This window comes from Zeus faber (assembly GCF_960531495.2).
Source record: "Zeus faber genome assembly, chromosome: 6".
Classification (NCBI taxonomy): domain Eukaryota; kingdom Metazoa; phylum Chordata; class Actinopteri; order Zeiformes; family Zeidae; genus Zeus; species Zeus faber.
The window spans coordinates 23,717,245-23,744,315 of NC_137201.1; the positions used below are offsets into that span (position 1 = coordinate 23,717,245).

The 27,071-nt window shown below is 48.5% G+C and overlaps 1 protein-coding gene across 2 annotated transcripts; it reads left to right on the forward strand.

Annotated features, from left to right (window-relative positions):
* tead4 (TEA domain transcription factor 4) lies at positions 1-26,519 on the forward strand. 2 transcript variants are annotated; one of them, XM_080002124.1, is made up of 11 exons: positions 1-134; positions 12,265-12,329; positions 13,384-13,455; positions 14,991-15,125; positions 15,967-16,001; positions 16,531-16,592; positions 16,861-16,991; positions 17,622-17,795; positions 22,424-22,564; positions 24,066-24,218; positions 25,290-26,519. In XM_080002124.1, exons 1-11 carry the CDS (start codon positions 128-130, stop codon positions 25,401-25,403), a joined length of 1,089 nt encoding a protein of 362 aa, XP_079858250.1. In that variant the 5' UTR covers positions 1-127; the 3' UTR covers positions 25,404-26,519. The 2 variants fall into 2 exon arrangements, with proteins under 2 accessions (XP_079858250.1, XP_079858251.1); XM_080002125.1 differs by having other exon boundaries at positions 13,384-13,446.
* The last annotated feature ends 552 nt before the right edge of the window (positions 26,520-27,071 follow it).

The window sequence follows — 27,071 nt, forward strand, 5'->3', positions numbered from 1 at the left end:
CGACAAGCCCCTGGAGAACGATGCGGAGGGCGTGTGGAGCCCCGACATCGAGCAGAGTTTCCAGGAGGCGCTGGCCATCTACCCGCCCTGCGGCCGCCGCAAGATCATCCTCTCTGACGAGGGCAAGATGTACGGTACGCCCAGCTCCCACTGCCACAGCTTTGACCACCGCGTTTGATGCGCTCAGCGGACTGAAACGTGTCCGTTCCGTCACTTGAGTTCACAGCGTTTCTCACCCCGCAAAGTTCTTCGAAAAAAGTGCATTCAAACCCAAGCAAAGGCCATATTGTCGACATTATATATTTTCATTTTGATTTCATTTTGAATCTGTCGGGGCGTGTTTGAATCGGCTGTTAGGGCGTGCACAGATATGAACTGTTATTTCATCTCTAATTCAAATTCAGACGGAGGCGGAACGATTTCTGCAAATACTTAAGAGTAATGGTACTGATAGTGTAGATACATTATGTATTTTTCATAATTTGAAATGTTTGTGTGATTTCCTCGGATTTGTTTAGAGTTAAAATACTTATTTTGCGGCAATTATCAAAATTGAAAGTCGCGACGTACAATATTTTGATATAAAAAGCTCAAGTAAAAGTAAAAGTACTGAATTTTAATTCTACTTAATAAAGTACCATTACAGATGAAAATGTACTCAAGTACTGTAATGACAGTAGATGTAAGTAGTTACTTTTCATTCAGCTGATTCATAGTAATTAGTATTTTTGGTGACATCTCCCAAAAAAAACACCTCATCAACACGGCAGCGTCAGAAACAATGTCACTTATTCATAAACCGTTAATATTTTACCAAAGCCATTGAGGAGGAGCAAAGACCGTTAGCGTGTAACTCTTTTCCTCTTCTTGAGATGGTCGGTCCACGGTTAAATATTGGTACACACGCACAAAAACACACACACACACACACGCACGCGCGCGCACAACACACACACACACACACACACACACACACACACACACACACACACACACACACACACACACACACACACATCTTTCTGTATACTATACAATGAGCCTCTTTGTCATACTGTACAACTACACTCTCATGCAAGCTTACAAATTTACTCCCCGAGCACGTGCACGCGCCGCGCGCACACACGCGCGCGCGCACACACACACGTGCGTGCACGTACACACACACACACACACACACACACACACACACACACACACACTCATGTTCATGTTTCTCACCAGTACCATTTCCTGCCCAGCTGTCAGCTCCACGTGGTTCCATCGTGTGTGAACAGCGCACGTGTGTGTGTGCGGCTGTGCGCAACAAACTCACACACTTGCGAGCCAAACACACACACACACACACACACACACACACACACACACACACACACACATGTTATGTGGTCCCGCGAGCACGGGGCTACGACGTGTGTGAGCTCGACCCTCCCTACGCAACTGCTCAAAGCACTCGCAATTGCTCAAAGGTACTGGCTACTATATTTGAGTAATTTCACATGCTGCACACTGGCCATACCAGCATAGTCCAGTGCCTCGGTAAACACTGTGAGGTCTGTAAACACACTTAGAAGCAATAAAAATAAATAGCCAGTGCACAGCATGTGGAATTACTAAAATATAGTAGCAGTCAGTTACCTTTCTGGAGAACCCAGCCACCCCTCCAAATATCCCAATATTATAAAAGCAATTTAGTTTAAAATACTATTCATATACAAAATGAAATCACAGTCACAGTGTAGATACATTTAACGGAGTAAGAAAGGGTTCCCCCCTTTGAGAGCTTTCCAAAGGTTTCCTGCTTTTCTTTGCTCTTTTGTTTTGATAGATATCTTTCATGATATTCACATTTTATTTTTATTTTTTTAAACAAACAAAAAAGACAACATCTGATGAAGTTGATTGTGGACACACGCAATCATTGTGCATTTTAACTACTTCTCCAAAGTGAGAAATCAAAGGAGCGGAGACATCACCCACTGTCTGTTCCGTCGCCGCCTCCAAAGTCTCAAAAGGCAACTTGACGAGCAAGGGTCGAGCAATTTGCGAGCGCGCAGGGAGGGTGGAGCTCACGCTCGGCAAAGCCCCGTGCCCGCTGGACCGAGTCCGTGCACGAGGAGCAGAGTCGGGTTTTGAGGCTAAATTGACGCCATACTTTTCTCATGACGTCCATGGAGCGGGCAGGTCACATATATCTCCGGAGGCCTTTGTCACAGTTACATTAACAGTTTAGCGCCTCACGGCTGTGTGTACGTCAGGCGTCATTATATCAGTTTAAGTCAGATATTTGATGTCAGAGCTGTAATTCTCAGGGATGACTTTTAGTCACTTCCAGAAAACTTTGAGCATTTTGCGATGGGAGACCTCACTTCCGTGGTCACGTTGCACATTCAGTTTTCAATCCCTGGTTCCAGTGATATGCTCCCACAGTCGACGAGTCGTAACCTGTTTGTCTCCATTGCATCATTAAGATTGGCTGCCCACCACAGAGAATCCACTTTAAAACCCCTAAATATCCCGCATCTAATTTCCCATTAGCTTTGGGATATTCTTAAAGCCCAACATGTGTTGGGAAACCGTTGTACTTCCATAACAGACCATGAAGTGACTTTTCCTTTCTGGGCATGTCGCCGATCGCTGATAGATGTTTTGAGACAGATGGCTCTCCCGTAGTTTTTCCGACTTGCCTGTGTGTCGGACAGCGGATCCGTCCGGTGGAACACCGGGACGAGGGGTGGCCGTGGGGCAGTGGTGCTTATCAGACAGACTCTGTCATCGCCCCGTCGTGTCACCGTGCCAAGCGTCTCCTTTAACTGTTAGCTTAGCCAAGCCTAGCTTAGCCACTCTTCAGGGTCATGGCCATCCGTCTGATCATCACATAAACCCTTATAAAGCCTTTAATAATGGTGGCAGTTTGAAGGGTGGAGGGAAGTGTGGGGGGGCAGGTGTCACATTCTGTGTCATGGGGATAAGGCGGGGGGGTTGAGGGAGTGGGCGGGTAGGGAGGGGGGTGGGGGGGGTGGGGGTTTGAGGCGGGGGCAGCTGGTTGGCAAGGGAGCACTGAGGTGCCCCCTTCCTCCCAGTGGGGGTCAGGGGCAGGTGATGCGAGCCAGGGAGCCCGATGGCCCGTCTGGAATGGTATGTACGTTTGTGAGCCGGGGGGTTCAAGGCAGCCTGTCTGTAACCCTAAACCAGAATAGACGTTTACCCTTTGAGGGCCTGAAGGGGTGTGGGGGGTGGGGTGGGGGGGCTGCGAGTGGGGGTGGAGGAAAGCGGGGTGGGGGCAAATAAACGCCAAGGTAGGCAGCAGTGTCTTGCACCAGCTCTCTGCTGCACCTGTCCCTTGTTGTACGTGCATCTGTGTGTGTGTGTGTGTGTGTGTGTGTGTGTGTGTGTGTGTGTGTGTGTGTGTGTGTGTGTGTGTGTGCGTGTGTGGGTGCGTGTGTTACATGCATGCATGTGAATGTGTGTGGTTTTTTTTGTGTGTATTTGTCATTTATGTGTCTTTTGTCCCTCACATCACTTTCTTTCATTACCTTCCAGTCCAAGTCCCTCCAGTAATGTGTGCATGTGTGTGTGTGTGCATGTGTGTGTGTGTGTGTGTGTGTGTGTGTGTGTGTGTGTATGTGCGCGCGCGTGCGCGTGTGTGTGTGTGTGTATATCTGTGACTAACCTCATTAAGCTCCCCCTCGCCCCCCACTACGTGTGTGTCCGTCCGTCCATCTACTGTATCTCGGGGTAAGGTTCAGTTCACCTACAGCTGCCCTTTAAATCCTCCGAAGGAGCCTCGCGGTCCACCGGAGCTACGTGACTTTGAGAAAGCATAAAAGTCCTCACCCCACACCCCCCCCGACCCCCTTCCTACACCCCCACCCCCCGCCCCCCCGCCCCAAGCCACCGGCCACCCCCGCCCCACCTCCCCATCACCACCTTCATTTCCTCCATTTGTCACCATCCTCAGGGTCACTGGTGGCTTGCTCCGCACATTGCCAACAACTCAAATCACTCGTGGCGCCCACAATCAATGCAAACCCACTTTGGAGGCCTCGGCGTTGTTAAAGGCGCCGTTGCGGTAATATTTATGCCTCCCTAAATCCAATGTATTTGGTGCTTTGAAACCGGGGTTTCACACCGGCTTAATCAAATGTCAGCATGGAATCTTTGACCCACTTGTAAAGTAGATGGATACTCTGGGAGAGGGGCCGCGAGGGACCGGGGAAGGGCTAAGGCGGAGGCGTAATGACAATTTTCAAAAGCCTGCTTCGCTACACCTTTCGATTCCGCCCGCGCGGGGACGGGGACGATTCCCCATTGGTTTGACATCACGGTTTACGCGCTCAAACCCCGGTTGCGTAGCTACTGGCTTTATTTCCGAAAGTTTCAAATGACAGACGGGTCTCGGTTCGGGAACATGTCCAGAAGTCATTGTTGTGGTCCTTGTCGTCAGGTCTCTTCCCATGAGCTAAATATGGCAAAGTAGACAAAACAGAACCCCCCTTGAGGATACCTTGGGTAGGGTTGGCCAAGAGTTGCATACCAAGAATTTTGGGCCGAATTTTCCCTTAGGGAAAGAATGACGTTTCTTTGTGTGAAGATGTGTTATTGAGACTGTGGATGTCTAAACAGAAGGAATGTGTGCGGATGCTCTCCTATCCATAGAAAATTCCAAAATGAGATGGAATGTTTTCGCCACAAATTCCATGCATTTTCAATACCCCCCTCCCACATAGTGCATTGTGTGGCGTCGGAACCTCGCAGCCTTTGCGCCGCGGCCCTATTACGTTGTGTATTAGGTGCGTTGTCACGGCGATGGCGGCGGTGCCGGCAATTGTGTGGAGGCAGACGCCCCTTCGACGCGGTCTGCCAAGTTTAACACAGCTCGCCGCCGCAGAGCGCTCTGCTTCGCCTCCATGTGAGTTCAGGTCCGCCGTGTAAATCCGACCGGGGCAGATGTGTTTTTTTTAGATTCCACTCGCAATGAACCAAGAGCCACTCCGTCTGCAAGAGGCCTGGGGTGGTTGGTGGGGGGCGGGGGGCGGCGGTGGTGGAGAGGAAGAGCCCTGCGGTTTTTCGCTGGAAGCCTCGTACGGTAATAATGGAAAAAAACAGATCAGAGATCCTTCCGCCCCAGTGGAAACCAATGTGCTGAAACCGCTCAATGGCGAAAGGGTTTGGATGTTGGTTTGATGTTTATTTGCAATCATATTGAAATGACAATGATTTGTATAATGCTGTTGACCATGTTATATTTAGTCAATTGAGACGTTGCCCATGAAAGAAATATATTATCCAATACCTGAATCTGGATTCCTCCTCCTCCTCTGAATCGATTTTGTAATTTTTCCACAGTTTTACCCTTTTTTTTCCTGACCTCACTTCCAACAACCTTCACGTCCAACTATGTTCCTCTGCGGCAAGTGAGGTGAATGATATCAACAAATTCCCCCGGAGTGGCGGCATGCCTCTATGGCCTGTTCCGATCAAAGAATAACCGCACTCTGAATCATTCTCCTACACCCGTCCTTGGGCAACTGTTCGGTCCGACGCCGGCCGTACTCTGCCGGTGCAAAGATGTTTTTGTTTTTTCGTTTTTGTCCGTCAGCTCGCGGTGCTTGTGAACAATGTTAATGGCCAGCGGAAAAGAATAGCCCGTCTTCACCCAGGTCTAAACTTTAGCAGTCAAGTGAGAGATTGCCTGTCAGATTTGAGCCTTTTGACCTTGGGGAGAAGATGGTGTGATGCTTACGGCGATGCCTTCTCTGATGCCAAGGGCACTTGACCTTGCTCAAGGGCACTTGGACATTAAAATCCGGTCCCTTGCCTCGTTTTATCCTGCGTTCTTCATTCCATGTCTTTTATTAGCGCTTCCCAGATATAGCAAGACTAAGTTATTGGCACGACTCATCCTTTCAAGGACTTCCCAATTTTTTTTTCGCTTGCTAAAGGTTTTACCCGATGCCAAGTCGGAGCAGACACTACCGGGAGACACCTGAGCCTCCCTGAGCCAGTGTTTTGGGGGGAGGGCAGGGTGCTGGCAAAGCAAAGGCGGTTTAGCGTGAGTGGAACCATTAACCTTATCGTCATGACATCAACCCTCAAGGTCCCATGTGATTGGAAGGATTTCACCTCAGGAGGGATTTCAAGGAACCCCCTCCGCTGCCGATGTGGTCCTGGAGCCCACATAGTGTTCCAGACGCGCCCCCACCCTCCCTCTCATTTGCTAAATGTCTCTTATAACGGTCCCCTAATTAACCATGGTGAATTGACACCCATGCGGTACGGCCGTGACACCTATCCAGACACAACCATCAGCGAGGTGAAAGGGTCCAAAGACTCCAGACGTCTGTGGACACATCTATACCGTTGCTACACGTCCGGGCACTTGGAAATCCCCGTGGCATTAATGTCTTTAATTACGAATTACTGTGACTGGTTCTTTTTTTTTTTTTTTTTTTTTTTTGCATATAATAACTGGATATAACTGGCTAAAACTTCTAATAGGTGCAAGAAATGTACCTGGCTACAATTAGGAAAAAAATAGATAAGACAGACGGAACGACGGATACATCGAAGAACGCTTCTCAGCTCCTCTTTTGCGGCAGCGTTCTTTTTTGAAAGCGCCGCTCTCCATCCAGCTCTCGTTTGTGGGAAAAAAATCACACCCGGCCCAGACATTCCAACAACCTAAATGTGAACTTTGTTTTGGGAAGCAAATACAGACGGGCACATACTGTAGCTCTGCCAGGGACGCACGTATGGCTGGCAGATGCTTGCTCCGAGACACACGCGTACACACGCGCACACACACACACACACACACATACACATGCACGCACGCACGCACAGACACACACGCGGCGGTTGGCACATAGATGCACCGAAAATGACATTTCTAGTTGGAGTAAGAGATAGATATGGGATGTCAATGACTTAAGGAAATCAAATGACTAAAAATGCAAAAACATGCACACACACAGGCACGCACGCACGCATGCACGCGCGCGCACACACACACACACACACACACACACACACACACACACAGTTTTAGATACACACATGGTTACATCAGAGGTTGGTGGATACGGTGCTCAGGCGGGATGAGGTTTGACCGGTTTGAGGATTAGATGATTCTGTTCTCGATAGCCTTTAACTGGCTTATTGGGTTATTGCTTTTTGTTAACGTCGTGCATAGGATGGTTTCAGTAAAATGTTGATGCATGCACACACACACACACACACACACACACACACACACACAAGTACACGCAATTGCAGACAAACACACAGACACGCACACACACAGACACGCACACACACACACACGCGCGCACACACACACACACACACACACAAACACAAAACAGCTTGAACGCATGGGACAGTGCAGCAGCAGATGCAGGACCCGTGCAGAGTAGTCAGCGTGTAGGAATGTAAGGAATTCACTGTCAGAGGGAAAGAGAGAATAAGTTAAAGAGAGAGAGAGAGAGAGAGAGAGAGAGAGAGAGAGAAAGAGAGAGCCTGTGTTGTGGAGGGGAAATGATCAGCCCAGACCAGTGACCACCGCAGCCTGTTGAGGAAGGACCAGATTTATTGCAAAACGGGCCTAGGTAAATGTTGATTTGGGGTGTGTGTGTGTGTGTGTGTGTGTGTGTGTGTGTGTGTGTGTGTGTGTGTGTGTGTGTGTGTGTGTGTGTGTGTGTGTGTGTGTGTGTGCGCGTATGTGCGTGTGTGTGCGTGTGCGTGTGTGTGTGCGCGCGTATGTGCGTGTGTGTGTGTGTGTGTGTGTGTGTGTGTGTGTTGGGGGTTTACAGCCGCTTCTCTTGACTCCGCTCGCTCCCTCAGTCTGACTCCGCGACCCCTCCCTGACCCTCAGCTGCAGGCCTGCAGAGCGGTTCAGGGACGCAAGGTGAAAGGTCAATGTTCCTTCATGATCGGCCGCCGAATTCCAGAGAATATAAATGGTCTTTACTTTTTTTAATTTTTATATTTTCACACAAGCTTGGCTTTGGCTTGGCTTGTAAGGGCCACTATCTCAGGATTACACCCTAAAACCAATTTTTTTTTTGGGGGGGGGGGGGGGGGGGGGGTGTTTGTCCCAACTTAGAATTTTACAAGTGAAATGTAAAAAACAGAACCGTGAGTCATTTTTAAGGATTAGCTCATATAAGATAAATAAAGACTTTATTAATCCCCTGGGGGGGATTCAGGTAACTTTTCAATGTTCTCCACCTGTCCCTGCCTTTGACAAACGTTGCACAATCTTGTTTTACTTTTTAAAACTTTTTTTTTCTTTTTTTTTTTTACCATCGTGGCGAAATCGCCTCGGAGGGGGGGGGATACTCAAAGGCACTTTCCGCTTCGGGGGGGGCGGGGGGACTTTCACGTTTCGCGGCTCTTCGTAAGTTGCTAAGTCCCGTCAAATCCCCCCCCCCCCCCCAGTCATCTGGAACACGGCGGCTGTGGTTTCTGCCGCTGCGGTCATTTTTCACGCCCCCGGGGGAATTATTATTACTACTTTTTTTACTCTCGCAGAATTGGATTTCGTACCCGGACAAAGCCGCGGCTCCGTAGAAATGCCGTTGAGCCGGGGTCGACGTGAGGGTTCCGTCCGTCCGTCCGTCCGTCCGCAAGCCTCAGCGCCGTCGACGTGTTCTGATACCCGACAACGTGAAGGTCCTCGGCCATGGCCTCATCGCTGCGTGACCGCGTCCCTTCTCTGATCTCATGGGTGTGTCATGTCGAGGGGGGGGGGTATTTCGGACTTGGCTTTTATTTTTTTCAGTGGCAAGCGTTAAAGTCGAAATCGATAAGAGATCGAAGTGAAAACGACCCCCTTTTTAAAACCCCTCCTAACGTTTAATGCTCCTGGACGGGGGGCCGTTTCGTTTGATTTCCCGAATCCTCACGAGACGCGAGCTTTTGATTTAACAACAGGGATACGGTTATGCTTCAGCGTCTGCCCCTCACACACACACACACACACACACACACACACACACACACACACACGGAGGTCCACCATTTTTCGTTTACGCACGCCAAAATTCCCCCGAAACAGAAACTTCTCGGAGCCGGATGAACTTTCTGTAACGTGAGCGACTCCATTCAGGCAACTCAGAATGTTCATTTGAGGTCAAGTGCTCGGAGGACTTGGACAAAGCACTCTGTTCGTCAAGGAAATTTGGAAGACTTTCTTTAATCCTCTGGGGATTAAAGAAATATGCATTTAGGGACTCAAACAATCGCCCGGCGAGTGCACCTCCCGATAAACACTCAACGCTTGAGAAGTTTCAGCCCCCCGAAAGAAAAATAAGATTGAGACGGAATGAATGCCACGAGTGAGTGTCTTTTTGTATGACTGTGTGTGTGTGTGTGTGTGTGTGTGTGTGTGTGTTTCTGTGCATGTGGGTGTGTGACTGATTGAGTGCATTAGACAAGACAGCAAGTGAGGGAGGGATTTAAATCCACAAAAGCCCGACACAAAGGCAGCTCTATAGTTGCGTACAGTGTGTGTGTGTGTGTTTGTGCGCGCGCGTGTGTGTGTGTGTGTGGCGAGAGTAGAGCACTGAAACTTGTGTCAAATCGACCACTTAATTTCCTTCCATTGCTGCGGCGAAAAAAAACATTGATTCACAGAAAGATGAACCACACCACCGCGTCAAATTCCCATTTTTTACAGTCTTCTTTCTCCGTGTAGCGGCTGCGGTGAGATTTGAACACATCTGATGCTTTTAGCTGTTGTTGCACCGCTCCGGGCTGCCGAGTTGCTTGCACGGCCAACACTGAGAATTATCATATGACAAAGCAGATTTGTTGGGGTCTGGGTTATCAGAGACTGTGGGAACCAAAAAAATATATATACTTACAATGAATATTATGAGAAGCACGTTTAAATTGGATTTGGGTTCTGGTTCAAACAGTTGAAACATGTTTATTCCATCTTTTGTTTAGCGATTCAAACGCATCATATAATATATTTAGTTTCCCTTTTACAGTGCTAAAGAGGCGCTGCACTAACAAATGGCGAGGCGCGCTTGTGAAGAATACGATCTTTCGATTGAAATTCCGGGACCACCGGGGGAGAAAATAAAATGCCCGAATGCTAAACGGAACATCCTGTCTCTCCGTGCGTCGGCAGGTTCACATGAGCACCGGAGAGTATTCGTGCTTGGCATTCCGCGCAGAATCCGATCACTTTTATTGGCTGCCAGATCTTCTGATGGGCGACATGCGCGGGGCTCATGTTGCCTCCTCTCGCCCGCCGGGGCGACGTGATTGGTGGGCTGGAGGAGGGTTGTGAGTTCTGACCCCGGTGTCGCCATGCAGAGGAAAATGTGACAGGGTTTGCTCCAGTTTGATGCCGTGACGGATGGCTGTGTTAATTTACATGGAGGTGTAGCACTGAGGGGAAGAGTGACCCCGTTAAAGAGGTGGTGCACAGCCTTGTATGTCTCTTTGTCTCATTTTGTGTGTGTGTGTGTGTGTTGGTTGATTTCCTCTGTGGCCTTTTCTGAATTTACTTTGCATATAAGCAGCTCAGTGTAATGAACAATATATGAACAGTACATACAATATACTGTATATACTACATATATATATTAGCAATATATTAGATTAATAAATAAATAAATATTTGTATAAAACGTTATATACTAATTATTTAATTAATTAATTGACAAAAATCAGTTCGTTTAGTAATTAAGTACTTAATGGAGTAATTACTTAATTGGTTAATTCACATTATTTTCTCTTAAATTCCCCCCTTTGGGATCAATAGAGTACTATCTGAATCAATCCTATCAGAATGTCGGACCTCATATCGTGAGCTATTCCCACTTCCGATATCGACATTTCACGTACGTGCATGTTTATCCGCTGGTATACGGTACGTGCGCTGTCGTTCCCATTGCGAGCGGAGGGGCGGAGGTGGGATGGGGGTGAGGTCAGAGGGGCTACATGACCACTGCGCCCACCCCCCCCGCCCCCCATTGTGCCTGTAACTGGAGACCACGGATGGAGGGGGGATGGGGGAGGCGGGGGGTCGGCAGGGAGGAACGAGCACAAGATTTACAGCAGGCGTAAAGGCATATTCTATAAACATTGACACACACACCAGCTGCCTGGCACCCCACCCCACCCCACCCCACCCCACAGAGCCGGCCTGTGGCGTGTCTGCTCTGAGATCGGTCCTGAGATCACATTGCTGCACCCCCCCCTACCCCCACCCCCACATGCCCTGCCAATGTGACCTGTCTGTCAATGGTGCTGGCGTACAGATATTCACTTACTCTGGGGCTGATTTGGGGACTGCGCAATGACCACACGCACACACACACGCACACGCACGCGCACACACACCAAGTGATATACTTGCATTGGGAGGACGGCCGCTGACATCTTTGACAGCCACGCGTACTCTAGCGCGTGCGTGCGCATGTGCTTTTGTGCAGGCGGGGACAGAACATGCGCATCGACACACCCCAACCGTGTCAAACTGGGAGCAAAGATTTAAAAGATTTCTGTTGGTTTTTTTTTGCATAATTCAAATCGGTAAGTAGAGCAAGGACACGTAACAGTACCAGCAAGAACATTAAAGTATGACTTGACATAAACCAAAAAAAAAAAATAATGGAGACGAATAGACTGAGCGTGACCTGTTGCTATAAGATAAAAGAGGAGAAGGCGAAACTTTATTTTTCAAAGGCAAGTCAAGCAGATTGCTGGGGCAACAGTTGCGCAATTAAATACAGTTCTGATTGAATGAAGCCGTGCCCCGCGCGTGTCTGCGTGACGTACCTAAGTGAAGGGGGTTTTGTGTTTCCGTATCTCAACTCCGTTATCCATATATCCATATAATTCCTATATGTGAATTATGTGCAATAGCCGGCAGAAACAAAGCGGCCGCAGCGGCGCCCGTACGTTCCAAACACATTCGCCGCAGACGCCGCCCGCGGGTCACTGGCGCCACCGCCGGGACCTCGCAGCAAAGCCACCTGTATCAGTACGGCTGCTTGTTTGTTTTCAAACACGGCAAGAAAAAACAAAGTGGGTGAGCAATGTCAAAATGTGTGACACACACACACACACACACACACACACACACACACACGCACACACACACAGAATATAGGTATTCATTGTGTCCAGAATTTTGCTGATTTGGATTTTGATCGTTCTCCACTGTTTTTCCAAAGCACTCCCAGGGTGAAAGATATTGAATGATTGAATGTTTTGTCATATTTTGTTTCAAAATCTTTGCAGGACGGAATGAGCTCATTGCGCGGTACATCAAGCTCCGCACGGGGAAGACACGAACCAGGAAGCAGGTGAGATCCCGGATCCCGGCCTTTCAGCTCCCACAATAGAATGCTGTTTTTGCTTCCTTCTCCTCGTTCACTTTCCATCGCACACACACATGCACGTGCGCATGCACGCACGCGCGCTAAAATGCCCCCGTCCCGAGTTCCAGGGGCGGCGATAGATTTAGGGCTCGGGCCCAGAGCACAAATGCTATAGGATCGCATATCGTGTTGTTTGTTCACCACCTGACGGAGCCCGTGCTTGTTAGAGCGCGAAGGATCCCGGGGAATACGGTGATCCCGGCGGTCGTCAGAGGCGGGGAAGGACGAGGGGATTTGGAACTCGATCCCCGCCGAGGCATCCGAGGCGCAGGGGAAGGACTGGAGCAGGGTGGGAATGGAAAGAGAGGATCAGAGAGGAGGAGAGTTAGGGAAGGATGGAGAGAGGAGACAAGGAGTAGAGAGAGAGAGAGAGAGAGAGAGAGAGAGAGAGAGAGAGAGCGAGAGAGATCTACTGCTGCTACATTAATAGCCAGATGTAAAATCCCATAGATTCAAGATTCAAGATTTTTATTTGTCACATACATATACATACTTTCATACATATATGCAGTGAAATGTAATGAAGAGGTACATTTAGAGGTACATTTTATCTGTTGATCATTTATCCAATAATTATTTACTCAATGCTACTCAATTATTTACCCCAGCTACTTACAACTTAATGCAGCTATTGGGGTTCATAGGAAGTGTCCCTGCTCACTATGGCAACCTGTTGCCATAATGAGCGACTATAGTGCCGTCCTATTCCAGGGGAATAATCAAAATAAAAAGTATTTAATTATATTTATTTATTCGTATTTTAATTATAACCACTAAGCTGAAGCACAGTCAGCCTGGTGTTATCACAGCCATATTTCATTCAAGTAACACAGACCACCGGCAAGACTCATTTCCATTTCCTGCGCGCCGATGGACATCGGGTTGAAGTCCCGTTTTTGTTTTTTCCCATCATTTACGAACCACCCGTACGCTCTGTTGTGTGACCCCCCTGACTGCAGAGCTCTCCTTTCCCCTCCAGGTTTCCAGTCACATCCAGGTCCTGGCCCGGCGTAAGGCCAGGGAGATACAGGTGAAGCTCAAGGTATGCTACGTGAGTTGACTTCCCTTTATTCACTTTTATTCACTCACCACATATCGCGCCTTGTCATGAAACGCAGCTTCGGCTTCTTGGGCAGGTGTGTTAAAAAGAAATATATATATATATATATATATATATATATATATATATATATATATAATTCTCGACAAACCCTAAACGCCAGCGCCGCAAAACCTATTCCCGCACGCTTTGGAAACGCTCTCATTTTGAGTTGAGTCGGGCGCCGCCGCCACCAAACAGGCTGAAGTGATGCTCATCTACCTTATTTCCTCCCCTCTTGTAATAACGCACCCTCCCGCCTTGTTCTTATGAAAGCTGATTTCTCACCCTTGGAATGGATAGTGGCACGCATTTAAGTTCCATCAACACAAATGGCCGAACCGAGAGGAAGGCTATTTTAATTGCGCCCACTAGTTGATGCAAGCTTTAAGTGGAATGCCGAGTGCCCACGACACATTTTGGTGTAATAGGAATACATCTCGGCGACCCCCAGGCTCGCCGTGCGCGGGTTATGAGCAAAATAAACCAAACGAGATTGTCAGGTAACAAATTAATCTCCGTATTATTCTCCCTACTGGGATTACATTTGGTAAGTATTTCAATAAAACTTTTCCTCCGCAGCGGAGCCACGGCTTCATGCGTCTTCTCCCTCCCGGCACTTTCTCGGTTTACATTTAGTCTGCGGCGCGCACACACACACACACACACACATACACACACACACACACACATACACATACACACACACACACACACACACACACAGACACACACACACACAAACACGCACACTCACAGACGTTCACCCACAAGGCGACAGCACTCTCCGTCACCTTGGCCGGCAGCCAGGGGGGCTCAGCTGGCTGGGCCCAACATCAGTCACAGGGTTGGTCTCTCTGACAGGCCTTTTTAAAAACGGTGTAACTGAGAGGGCCACCGCATGCAACCCCTACGTTTCAACTATGCCCTTGTGTCGGCCAGTTCTGGGAAAAAGAATGCACGATGTGGCCTTGCTCATTAGGGCTGGGCGGCATGGGCTCGCAGTCCCACGGCAGTTGGAAACTGCTGAAGTGGTGCATTCACAGACCGGCGTGATATTACTTTACCGTAGATAGTAAATGACGGGTTTCACGCCTTCTGCTGTGGAAAACCAGCTGTGTCAGGAGTAGGAACCAGCGTTTAGATTTGGCAACTTTATTAATGTTCGCTTGGGATCATATCGGCCCATGACCCGCCTTGTCTCTCAGTATGACCTCTGTCAGAAGCGAGTTGCCAACACCGGCCAACCCTGCCAAGGCAATAAACTTAACTCTTGATCCAAAGGCCCTTGACGGCAATATCTCCTGCCCTTTGGCCCTCCACCTGGCCGGATTATGCTGGTGATGCAAGCTGGCTCTGGCCTTTGATTTCCCATTACGGGACCCGCATATGCTACCCACGGAATAGGTCGCTGACTTAAATGGAGTCTGAGGGGAGCTGTCTGTCTGTCTGTGTGTCTTTCTCTGTTTGCCTCTATATCTCTCCAGGACCAGGCTGCCAAAGACAAGGCCCTTCAGAGTATGGCCACCATGTCCTCGGCGCAGATCATCTCAGCAACGGCTTTCCAAAACAAGATGGCCCTCCAGGGTCTGTCCAGGCCGGCCTACCCCACTCCCGGAGGGGTGAGTCCAGTCCAACATTCACCATATGCCTGGAATTAAGACCTTTTCGATGTTGGATCACCGGCACCATCGCTGTCGTATCCCTAAAGCAATGCACTTCATACTCCAAGAATGGTGCAGTTTTTCGAACTTTTTCGAAGTCACCTAAATACACAGCGGCCGAAGATTGGTCATCACCGTCACACGAATAGTTTAATATCCCGACACTGGTCTTCCACTTTTTTTTAAGTTTGACAAAGCAATGCAAATTCAAAATCATCTCTCAGAGTCCTCCGCTATTGCCAGTTGGAAGCCGCCATTTCAGCCTTATCTTTGTTCTGTTTTTCTGCTTCCCTCCTCACTTTTCGGTAAGAGGGTTTTCACAGAGCTCCGCCTGGTGAGAAACAACCACAATAAGGGCAAACAGAGTCACCTTGAGCACACCGGGCAGCGTGTCTGCAGCGCCTTAATCTGCAGTAGTTTGTTGCTGCGCACAAAACCTCTTGTGTTCTGCCGGTTCTGGGGGGAGCGGTGCACTATGTGGCCCGGCTCATTTTGGTGGATCAGGATTTGATTGAACTACACCGGGCCGTACCGTACCGGAGAGTTTGGGTTGTTGTTTCGGCTCCTCGAGTTTAGTCCTTATTTTATTGCATGAAGAGCTCCTCTATGGCAACAGTGCCTTGAATGACCTTTGGGATTCGTTTGTCGCTGCTGACACGTATCATAATGAGAAATTCAAACTTGCTAAAAGTATTAAGAAGAATTATAATTTAATTCTTCTTAATACTTTATCAACTATCAACTACTTTATCAATAAATTGATAATAAATTAAAAGTTATTTATCTTTTTTTTCTTCAGTTTTGGCATGGGGCACTTCCAGGGGGTCCTGAAGAGTAAGTGTCTATCTATCTATCTATCTATCTATCTATCTATCTATCTATCTATCTATCTATCTATCTATCTATCTATCTATCTATCTATCTATCTATCTATCTATCTATCTATCTATCTATCTATCTATCTATCGATCCATCTGCCTATCTGTCTATCTATCTGTCTGTCTGTCTGTCTGTCTGTCTGTCTGTCTGTCTGTCTGTCTGTCTGTCTGTCTGTCTGTCTGTCCATCTATCTATAAATAATTGAAATCAGGTTAGTTTGTTAGTTAGAAATACAGGATGTAAACATAAATTCATAATCCCTAGATTCAATGTATTCAATCCAGTGGAAATAGAATATAGGATAGAGGATGCTTGACGGATGATGATCGAAGTATAAAACCTTGACAAGCGACCCCAACCCCGCCCCCCACCCCACTATTTGGAGGTCAGGCGGTCCAGTTAGACCTTCAGACGGGGTCACGGGGGCAAGAGGACGTTCTAATGTGTCTCTCTCTCCCCTGCTTCACCCGTCTTGTCCCCGCAGCATTAAGCCCTTCTCCCAGCAGAGTTACGCCATGCAAGCATCCGGCCCGCCCCCCATAACAGGTGCGTTTCCCCTCGCTTTCGCCACCCGGCATGTTGACAGATCGTCGCCATACCGACCAAGTGATGATTTGGCTGCAATAGCGATAATCAGTTCCCACAGAGAGAGAGCGAGCGAGAGAGAGCGAGAGAGAGAGCGAGAGAGAGAGAGTAGCCTCTCATACATACAGTACACGTTTTTTTTTCTTTTTCACACTTTCCACGGTTAGGCGCACGCAAACATGCACAGTCACCCTCGCATTCACGTTCCGTCTCCCCTCCTCTATTCCAGGTTACGAAAGCACCGCGGGGCTCTCGATGTCGCCCGGCGCTCCCCCGTGGCAGGGCAGGAGCATCGCCAGCTCCAAGCTTCGCATGCTGGAGTTCTCCGCCTTCCTGGAGCAGCCGCAGGACCCGGACACTGTGAGTGGGTCCGAGACCGGAGCGGACTGGGGTCGGCTGAGCTCTTTTTCCCCGGGTCAGCTGTACCACACACTAAGCACAGCAGCCCACTCAGTCCACGCTCGTGTCTGTAACAAAGGGGCGTATAGTTACCGTGACTCCACTATTACAGGCATACTGTGCAGATGCCGTCTAATTTCTAAGCTGTGAGACAGCCATTGTGAAACTTTACTATATACTAAATTCTACTGTGCTGACAAAATTACACACGCTGATGTTTGGTCGAAAACAAAGTGTTTGGTATGTTGTTCTGTAAATTGAGGACAACAGCCGGGCGTAGTATTTAAAAGATGCAATAATACTGAAATATTTATGGCAAGTTCCATTGGGAAAAGTGCATGGTACTGTAGGTAGATTAATAAATGTTTTGTGAAGTGAAAAAAAGAAATGGACAGTGTGAGTTGCTTTAACATTAAAACGGCACAAATCTGCCGGTGGAATTCGACGCCCAGGCGCATTCGCTTCCCAACTACAATCCAGAACTTCCACCACGCTCGTCATACAGCGGCGGCGATTTAGCACGCAGGGTTCCAATTTCAACTCGATTTCCACTCTGATCGTTTCCCCATTCCTGTCGTTGTTTCTCCCAAGTTCAACAAGCACCTGTTCGTTCACATCGGCCAGACCAACCCCAGCTACAGCGACCCCTACCTGGAGGCCGTGGACATCCGACAGATCTACGACAAGTTCCCAGAGAAGAAAGGGGGACTCAAAGAGCTTTTTGACAAAGGGCCGCACAACGCCTTCTTCCTCGTCAAGTTCTGGGTAAGCTTGGGATCGAGTCGTTCGGTCGGTTAATTCCGTAATATTCAATTTTCTCCCGGTTGGTACAGAATGATATCCACACCCTCCGCGTATTTAATTCTATTTCTATTCACTTCACTTCACTTGGGCCCACTTTGCTTAACAAACTCGGCCGGCTTCACATTTCCTCACTGTTCGGTTTTAATTCAGTCACAAGTCGGCTAAAGTGATTGAGCTTAACTCCCATTGCGGTAGCTCAGTTTAATTCTATTGGCTCCACCACGACTCGTCGACTCCTTTCAGAGCCGGTGCGAGTGGAGCATCGGTACATATAATCCTCCCTCCGTCATGAGGCGGAGGAGGGGGAACGGCGAGGGCTGGCGTTAATGATTTGAGGCACCTGTCGGCTGCTCACGGCCCCGGGGTTTTATCCGTGTTGGGATGGCTCAGGTTTTGCAATTGTACGACCTCGCGGGTGATTCATTTGTACACATCTGCATACATTTATGTCTTTCTCTGCGGGGGAGGGCCGGGGGCGGGGAAAGAGAGAGCGAATGAGGGAAAGAGAGAGAGAGAGTGAGAGAGAGAGAAAGAAAGGCGGGTTTTGGGAGAGTGGCAGGGCTGATCTTTTACTGGGGGAAACATGAGCCCAGGCACCTGTCCCTTCGCTATTAGACTGAGCCCACCCCACTTGCACCTCACCTATTTATAGATTTAACCCCCCCCCCCCGCACACACACACGCACGCACGCACGCACGCACGCACGCACGCACGCACGCACGCACGCACGCACACACACACACACACACTACCATGCATCACCTCCAACTCACCCCTATCTGCAGAAAGAGAGGATTAATAGGAAAGGAGGATTGTTGGTGAGGCAAGTAAAGAGGTGGAAGAGGAGGTGAAAACGGGGGAAAACAGAGGAAATTAAAACAGTCAGAGTGAGAATAGAGAAGCAGGGAGGGAAAGAGGTGTGTAAGCGGGCACGGTGGGGGTGGAGAAACGGAACGGGGGGGTGGGGGGGTGGAGAGGAGGCAGAGGCAGACGGAGACAGGGGGAGACGGCTTCGCCGGGCCGCGAGGTGCAGAAGTCGTAATGTGTCGGCCCACGTCCTCCATCCCATCTGCGCGGCGGTCCCGTCTCTCCTTCGTGACATTGGGGTCTTTGCATCGCCCACCGCGTGCGCATACGTCCACCGTCCTCTGTTCCTCTGCCGAACGCCGAAAACTTTGCACAACAGGTTAGGGTTATGTTGAAAAAAAGCCTACCCAGTACTGGGTGGAAGTTGCAGCCACCATTGCAAAGCTGGAGGGTCCTTCCCTCTGTACAGATCGGTGGAATGAAGATTTCCCCCCAAAAAAGGGTTTTTGGAAATTAGGGTCGGAGGGTTTTGTAGGGGGCTCTCATAGTCTGTTGTTGAGGCCTCGTGGTGTTAGGGTGCCCAGCCGGTTAATCCATTCCGCTCCAGCCCTACCCCCGGTGGTCCATTGGGTGATGTATGGTAGGATCGAGAACCGCATTTGGGTTAATTTGTGTTCTACAAAATGGATGGATCAAACTACGGCCAAAATGGCAGAAGGCCTTGAAAAGGAAGCATCTCGCAGTGAGAATGTTGCAGTTCATTTTAAGGACATCCAAACCTCGCTTAAGATGTGGCTGGAGCGAGGAACCTCAACCCACGGCAGAGCCGGTGTCTTGCTTCACTCGTCGAGGTATGCTGGGAATGGAACCCCTAAACCCGGCTCAGACAGAGAAGGGAACCCCCCCCCAGCAGCTGGCCTGGTATCACGCTCTGCTATAGCGGTAACCCTGGTCATGTTAGTTAGCAGGGTCAAATTTGAAATGTAAATGTTATTCAAATGCATTTTACCAGGCTTGGAGTACTTTGTTACATATATCTGGTTTCTATCAGCAAGAATGGAAAACAATGACATGGTTGGAATAAGTGGGATATAAATGCTCTATGCAACAGAACAGATCTGATAGACTCTTAATAATAATAATAATAATAATAATAATAATAATAATAATAATAATAATAATAATAATAATAATAATAGCAATGATAATAACATATAATGGCTGCTCCATTTGTTAGCCTGGTTTTGGAACCATGGTGCACTGCCACATCCTCACCCATTTTGACATTGTAGAGACTCGCCCCCCTCTCACGACCCACTTTGGTCCTTGAATATTTGGCATTAACATGCCCACATATTTCCGACCAGAACATTATTTATTGGCGGGGTAAAGGACATGTGTGAGCGGCACTGTTTTGGAAGCAGCACCTCTCGAAAGGGCATTTGATCTGAGAGGCTGAAGGAGCAGAGGGGTCGGCGGGAGCGGCTCAGAAGACAGAAACGGAGACAATCTAACAGTCAGAGACAAAGGGGGGCTGAGAGAGACGGACAGACAACGGGAAGAGAGACGGACGACGGACGGACTGTTTATGGCCGTTTCGGTCTGAGTAGCGACCGACCTTGCATGACACACGCAACTCCTACTGGGAGGGAAGCAGAGCTCCATCGGGCTGGTCCTTCTGAGTCTGTTCATCCCCATGGACTTCACCCTAAAGGGGTCTCTCGGTTCTCCATGTGCATCCGTGACAAACAACAGGAACAGCAGCGAAACAGCTGGACATTTCAACGCCCGTGGTGGGGGAAATAAATATATAAATAAATAAATAAAAATACATGAAGCTCCGGGGCCATAGGAATAAGTGAAATGAAACACTCAACACATCTGAAAATACGCTAACGTGGTTTACGCTGTCGTAAAAAAAAAAAAAGGGGGAGGAGGAGGGGGACACAACCTTGTTTGATGTTGCCGGGGTGATGCAGTTGTCTGGCAGGTCATGACTCGGGGGTGTCCTGAGGCTCCGGTTGCCATGGCGACGCTGACAGGCGGCTGGCCCTTCTCCAAAGCTATGGCATTCTAGATTGAATTTACCAGCAAGCCCCCTCTGTCGGCCGCTGGCTGCTCCGTCCTAACGGATTGTCCGACGCCTTTGAAGTGCCGAGGGAATCCGATTTGGGCCTGCCCTGCTAAATTGTTACACAGCCAGCCGGCCCACCGTGATCTAATCAGACCGTCGCGTGGCGTTGATTGTAATTGGATGAATTCCCTCGCAGGCTGTTAGGGAAGGAGGCAGCGGCGGGCTGTGGAGGGTCAGCGTCTCTGGGGGATGAAGACAAATAGAGGAATTATAAGAGCCCAGGGTGGAGACAAAGAGGGCGACGAGGGGACGGGAAGAGGCTGAGCACTGTGTTAATGGGCGACCGGGGCAACGGGGGGCTGGTGGGAGGCGGCGCGAGTGTCTGGTAAAAAAAAGAAAAAGAAAAAAAGGCGGCACCTCAGCCCGAGCTTCCAATTCACTGTGGCCTTAACTATCGGGCCGAACCCGAATCCACCTGAGGAGGAAGAGTCTAGAGTCTTGACCAGCAATGGGAGCGACCAGCAATTTTTCCCCGGGCGCGTCCACGTATGCTGCCCACTGCTCCTGGCTGTGCCCCCAGAGGAAGGACAACCCAGGATGGGTCAAAAGCAGAGAATCCATTTCACCGGCCACCATCAAAGCATGTGCATGTGTGTGTGTGTGCAAGCATGTGTTGTAGTGTGGTGTGTTGCGTGATGAATAAAGACTGTTTCTTCTTTCTTTCTGTTTCTTTCAATGGATGCTACTTTGAAGCATCACACACGGACACACACACGCACACGCACACACAGGTGCACACACAGGTGCACACACACACACACACACACACACACACACACACACACACACACACACACACACTGCATCTTGAGAATGTTATTGGATTGACAGCCTAATGCAGGGTCAACGGGGCCTGGCTGTTGGAGTCTGTGTGGCTTTGCAGCGAATTATTTGAATGGTTAGTCAAGCTGACGCACATGTGCTCCTCGAGATTGATTATGGAGTTGATCTTCGGTCTTAATACTCGGGGGGCCTTAATCTAGAGGTCTAGCACCCGACCGATTTTTAATTGTTAATCCTGATGTGTTGTCCAAGACCGAGCACAGACCATCCGTACCTAACTTTTTCTCCTCGATGCATTCTTTTCTGATACACGACGACAGTACAGGCCTGCTCGGACTAGTTGCTCATTGGTAACATGCTTCCAATGGCGTTTTTCTACACCAGGGCCGTGCCGTGGGAAATCCCAGTTCTTGATTCATTTTCATAGCATCCTTGGTTCCAGGAACCGAGCTTGAGAGATTCCAGCCCCATTTGATGCCTGGCCCTGGTGACGGCCCCTTCAGAACTAGGCCACGGGGGCAGACCTATAATCATCTAATTCATGATTGTTCCCTTAACGGTCGCTGAACGTAAAACATGAAACGTTTCTTTAGTTTATCTGACAAAAAAATGCCTCCAAAAAGATCGAAATCCACTACATCCAAGTTCTCCATCTCAATGTTTATGGCAAATTAGTGATTGGTGGAGATGGAGATGGAGGCGAGGCAACGATTATCCAAACTGGGACACGCTTGAAATAGTTCTTGGTGTTGGCGTCTTTACATTGGGGATACTCTCAGATTTCGGCATCGGACCACTATGTCATGCAGATGTATGAGATTGCACAGTTGTGAGCGCTGTCTGACCCGTCTTACCCTCCTCCAGGCCGACCTGAGCGCCAACCTGCAGGACGACAGCAGCTTCTTCTACGGCGTCTCCAGTCAGTACGAGAGCTCCGAGAACATGATCATCACCTCGTCCACCAAGGTCTGCTCCTTTGGGAAGCAGGTGGTGGAGAAGGTAGAGGTGAGCACAGGGAGTGATGGGAAATGGGAAGGGGGGGGAGGGGGAAGGGTGGGGTTCAAGGACTACAATCCTCACCTCTAGGTTTGCATAATAACAATGAAGTGACCTTCACCAAGGTGGTCTTGTGTCAACTGGGTCGTCCCCCAGGATATTTTGAGCGTCAAACCCTTCATTTCCTGCATTCTGGTGAATATTTATGCACCGATTTGCCTTTTCTGAAGAAATTCATGGCTGAAATGTATTTATTTATTTATTTTTACTTTATTTATGTCGTATCCTCTGCGTCCCCCAGAAATCTATTGGTGTAGTGCACGGTTGACGCGGTAAAGCTGTATTTAGATTGTATCGGCCTCTGCCAGACCAAATATTTGTGAAAGAAACAAGCAAATGCAATGAAACATACAACACTTGTAATTTCCAATGCTCATGACTTCTAAAAGTCAGAACAAATGGATTTCTATTTCCTTAAGTAGCATACAGTACATTTAAATTGTTTATACTTACAAAGACTTAACATTTGGAAACCTTGTATATGTACAGTATACATGCACAATGTATATATTGACATCTATGCATACTGTATATGTATATATCAAACCAAAAGAATCGTTTTGAAAAATGCAACAACAAAAAAAAAAGATTGAGGAAAAGGTTAGAACGCTCCATAGAAGATATTAACCTCCGGTCGAACCTTCTACAGAAACGCGTCGTGATTCAGACGTAACTTTTTGACTCGGGGACCGACGGGCTGTCACCTCCCACGCGTCGGGCGCTTCCCCTGAGATCTGCATGACCAAGCGCGGGGACGGATGGGCGTGTGTCGAACACTCAGAGGTCGTGACCATTTCAAATCGCCATTATCGGTCCAGAGTGAATAAGCGCTGCTGGTAAAGATGTATTCCCGTCAATAAGCGCTGATGTGTGGTCACGACCAGACGCAGGGTTCACAAGACTCCCCCGAATGACTCACTGCTACGCTCCCTTCCTTAGAAGCCACAACTCTGAGGCTTTTCCTCTTTCATCGCTGATGTATACACACACACCCACATACACCCACGTGCATGCACACACACACAGTCACAGTCGCACACGCACACACATGCACGCACGCAAGCACACACGCACACACACACACACACACACACACACACACACACATACGCACGCGCACACGCACACCCACCCGCACACACGCATCCCTAGGTATTGCCATCTGTCAAAGTAGGCCGCATAATGATATTTAGTGGCTTTATCATTTGATTATGGTTGTCACCAGAAATATTTTCATTGCCATATCTGATGCGCCATATGCAGCATTAGGTATATTATATTACATATATTACAACTTTGCAGAGAGACATTCATTTTTAATGTGTTAAATTGCGCAATATGTTATTTCCTCATTTCAGCCGATGATGTATTCCACGCCCTCACAACGAGGCTGCCGTGTGATATACGCTTTGATATATTGGATAACGTATATATATATATCTGTTCCCAGACGGAGTATGCACGCTTCGAGAACGGGCGCTACGTGTTCAGGATCCACCGGTCTCCGCTCTGCGAATACATGATAAACTTCATCCACAAGCTGAAGCACCTACCGGAGAAGTACATGATGAACAGCGTGCTAGAAAACTTCACCATTCTGCAGGTGGGAACACACGACGCACACTTCACGTCAAACAGGAAATTCTAAATTTTTATTTATTTTTTTACTCCGCCATCCTAAGAGCGCGATGCAGCGATGGCCTTTCCAAAGCGAATGTGTAGCAGTCCTGCAGGTGACCGCGCTCACCCGGGTTGTTAGTGTGTTCTCTGTGAATGGCCAATGCAGCGGGACTCTTTTCTTGAATGGGTCGGTGTCCTCCGCAGAACGTTGTGGAGAGGGGGGCGAGTGAATAGAAGAGAGCGCGTCGCCGTGGTAACGGAGTGGTCCTCAGCCCCCGGGGGTTCAAAGACACTGGTGTCCCTTCCACTGGCCGGCTGCATTCCTGCTGTCCGGAGCACAATGACCATATTGAGCCCACACGGACGACGACACGGCAGCACGTCATTAGAGTTCTCAATGGGCTGATTTAGCTTGTATTAACCACACACACACACACACACACACACACACACACACACACACACACACACACACACAGACATACACATATGTACGCACATTCACATTGCAGCGGTTAGCACAATGTGTCGGCGGTACGTTTCCAGCAACGACTGCTCCATTGAGCGACATAGGGACCAATTGAGCGTAATTAATTGATGATGGCTGTGTGATTGTTTTACACCCGTTGCATTGCCACACTGTTCTCCTAAACCGTCACGGAACATTGTCCCGTGTGGGAATCACATGATTTGTGTTTAACTCATCGTTACTGTTCAGATATTCTTTCGTGGGCTTCTCCGTGTGCAGTGCAGGACTTTGAAATGTACAGAGAAAATAAAAGGTCCCAATCTGTTGTGATAAGCAACTTTCTGAATATTGCTTTAAATATGGGTAATGGATGTATTTTGTATAAGTAAGTTATAAGTACAACTGCTGCGGTTCCATCTTTTACTGAAAAAATAAAGTCAAGGGAGGTGAATCCCAGGAAATATTTGATCCACAAAAGACGACCTAATAATGACATTTTTTTTTAAACCCAAATACCGACATATTTATATATGGGAAAAACAGAAAACTAAAACGAATCTGTGTATAAAAAATGCTCTTGTCCAGGTGGTGACCAACAGGGACACGCTGGAGACCCTGCTGTGCATAGCCTACGTCTTCGAGGTCTCCACCAGCGAGCACGGAGCGCAGCACCACATCTACCGGCTCGTCAAAGACTGACGCGGAGCCGGGTTTCCGGACTTTACCGGCTAGAGAACCACTGTAGCCACCCCCCCCCCAACCCCACCCCACCCCACCCCCACCCCACCCCCCCAGCCTCGGCAGCCCCAGAACGCCGGATTGTTTCCTCACTCAGAAAGCTGGCGACTAAAACCCCCACCCCGCGAGACAAACACGGGGGCCGAGGGAACCGCGGCCTCCGCCCGCCGCCAACAATCGCTACTGTCGAAGAGGGAGTGAATTTGTAACTGTGGAGCTCTTTAAAATAAGGCTGTGTTTGAAATAAGTGGTTGTGAAATAAAAGAGAAGATGAGGACTACGGTACGCCGGGGCCGGGGCTGGGGCCAGGGCCGGGGCCGGGGCCTGTACGCCAGAGGTGCCAGCCGCAGCCGACCGGGCGTTGCATGTATGTTGGTGGTGTTTTTCCATCTCATTTTAGTAGTGCTTGTTTTAATCTAGCTTCCTTTGACACACACACACACACACACACACACACACACGCATGTGCAGGGAGACTCATTATGGCAAAGCCCCGAAGAACCGGGCGGGTCGGAGTGTTCCACCCGGTGGCTGATGAAGGAACTGTGGTCCAGGCGGGAAAAAAAAGAAAAGAAATGGACTCCAGTTGACCCTCGTGCACATGCATTAATTATCTGTTTTCGTTGCCAATCTTTCGTGTTATTCGTGAAGCGTAGTGCTGTACGGTGCCCCTCGCCTCTCCTTCTTGACGAAGTTAGGAAAAATAAGAGGCTGAATGATGCTTTCAAAAAGAGTTGTTGTTGGATGTTCCTGTACTGTCTTGTACGTTTTGTTTTTTTTGTTTGTTTGTTTGTTTGTTTGTTTAAAAAAAAAAACGAAAAAAAACCACCCCACCTGATCACATCAAAAAGGCACATAGTTCAACTGCTAACTTGAACCGCATTTGGACGCGTAAGCCGATTACGGAGATGTCTGTGACCATTGTCTGCCCCGGAAAGTCAGATGGAAAATACAAGTGCTTCTTTTACGTAACACTCATCTGTTGCCGGGTTTTCGAACTTTGACTTTGGGTTGCAGTGTGTGTCCCCGCCTGGTTTAATTCTCTTTGCAAAAGATTATACTGTAGGCAACCCTGTGTCAAGTGGCCAAGTCTTTATTTGATCCCCCATCACTTAAAACAAAAGAAAACATAATAATTGAACAATACTGAAAATACATGATGTTTGTTACGTTGTACAGCGGTGAATCTCAACATTTTTCATATTAATTAATCTCAATTTTCATAGGCGTCAGGCCACAAACCTCATTTGATGGGATTTTCTCTCTGATTTTTATTGTTAAATAGAATTTAGTCCAAAACCTACACACCTGTCTCCACTATAGTTAGGGAGAGACAGTGAAGCTTGGATCAAAATGAATACTATCATTATCGTACATCCCACTAACATCGATTAGATATTGCTGAAGTGAAATTATTGCTCATTTTGCTTTGGACCCCTTGGAATCTCTCGGGGAGCCCTGGGGTTTCCCTGGACCCCAAATTGACAGCCACTGTTGAAGAACCAACATATTGCGGAATACATGAGAGCACTGCCCCCTGGTGCCACTGCGGCCTCACAACACTTTGCAAACGATTTCACCAGATCTGTGTCAGCTGGATTGGGTTCAGATGTTTGAACTGCAGAGAGG

What these genes read in the sequence shown, in the direction of transcription:
- tead4 (XM_080002124.1), top strand. An exon ending in AGACACGAACCAGGAAGCAG is followed by an intron (nt 12,330 to 13,383) that starts GTGAGATCCCGG and finishes TTTCCCCTCCAG; the next exon opens with GTTTCCAGTCACATCCAGGT. An exon ending in AGCCGCAGGACCCGGACACT is followed by an intron (nt 16,992 to 17,621) that starts GTGAGTGGGTCC and finishes GTTTCTCCCAAG; the next exon opens with TTCAACAAGCACCTGTTCGT.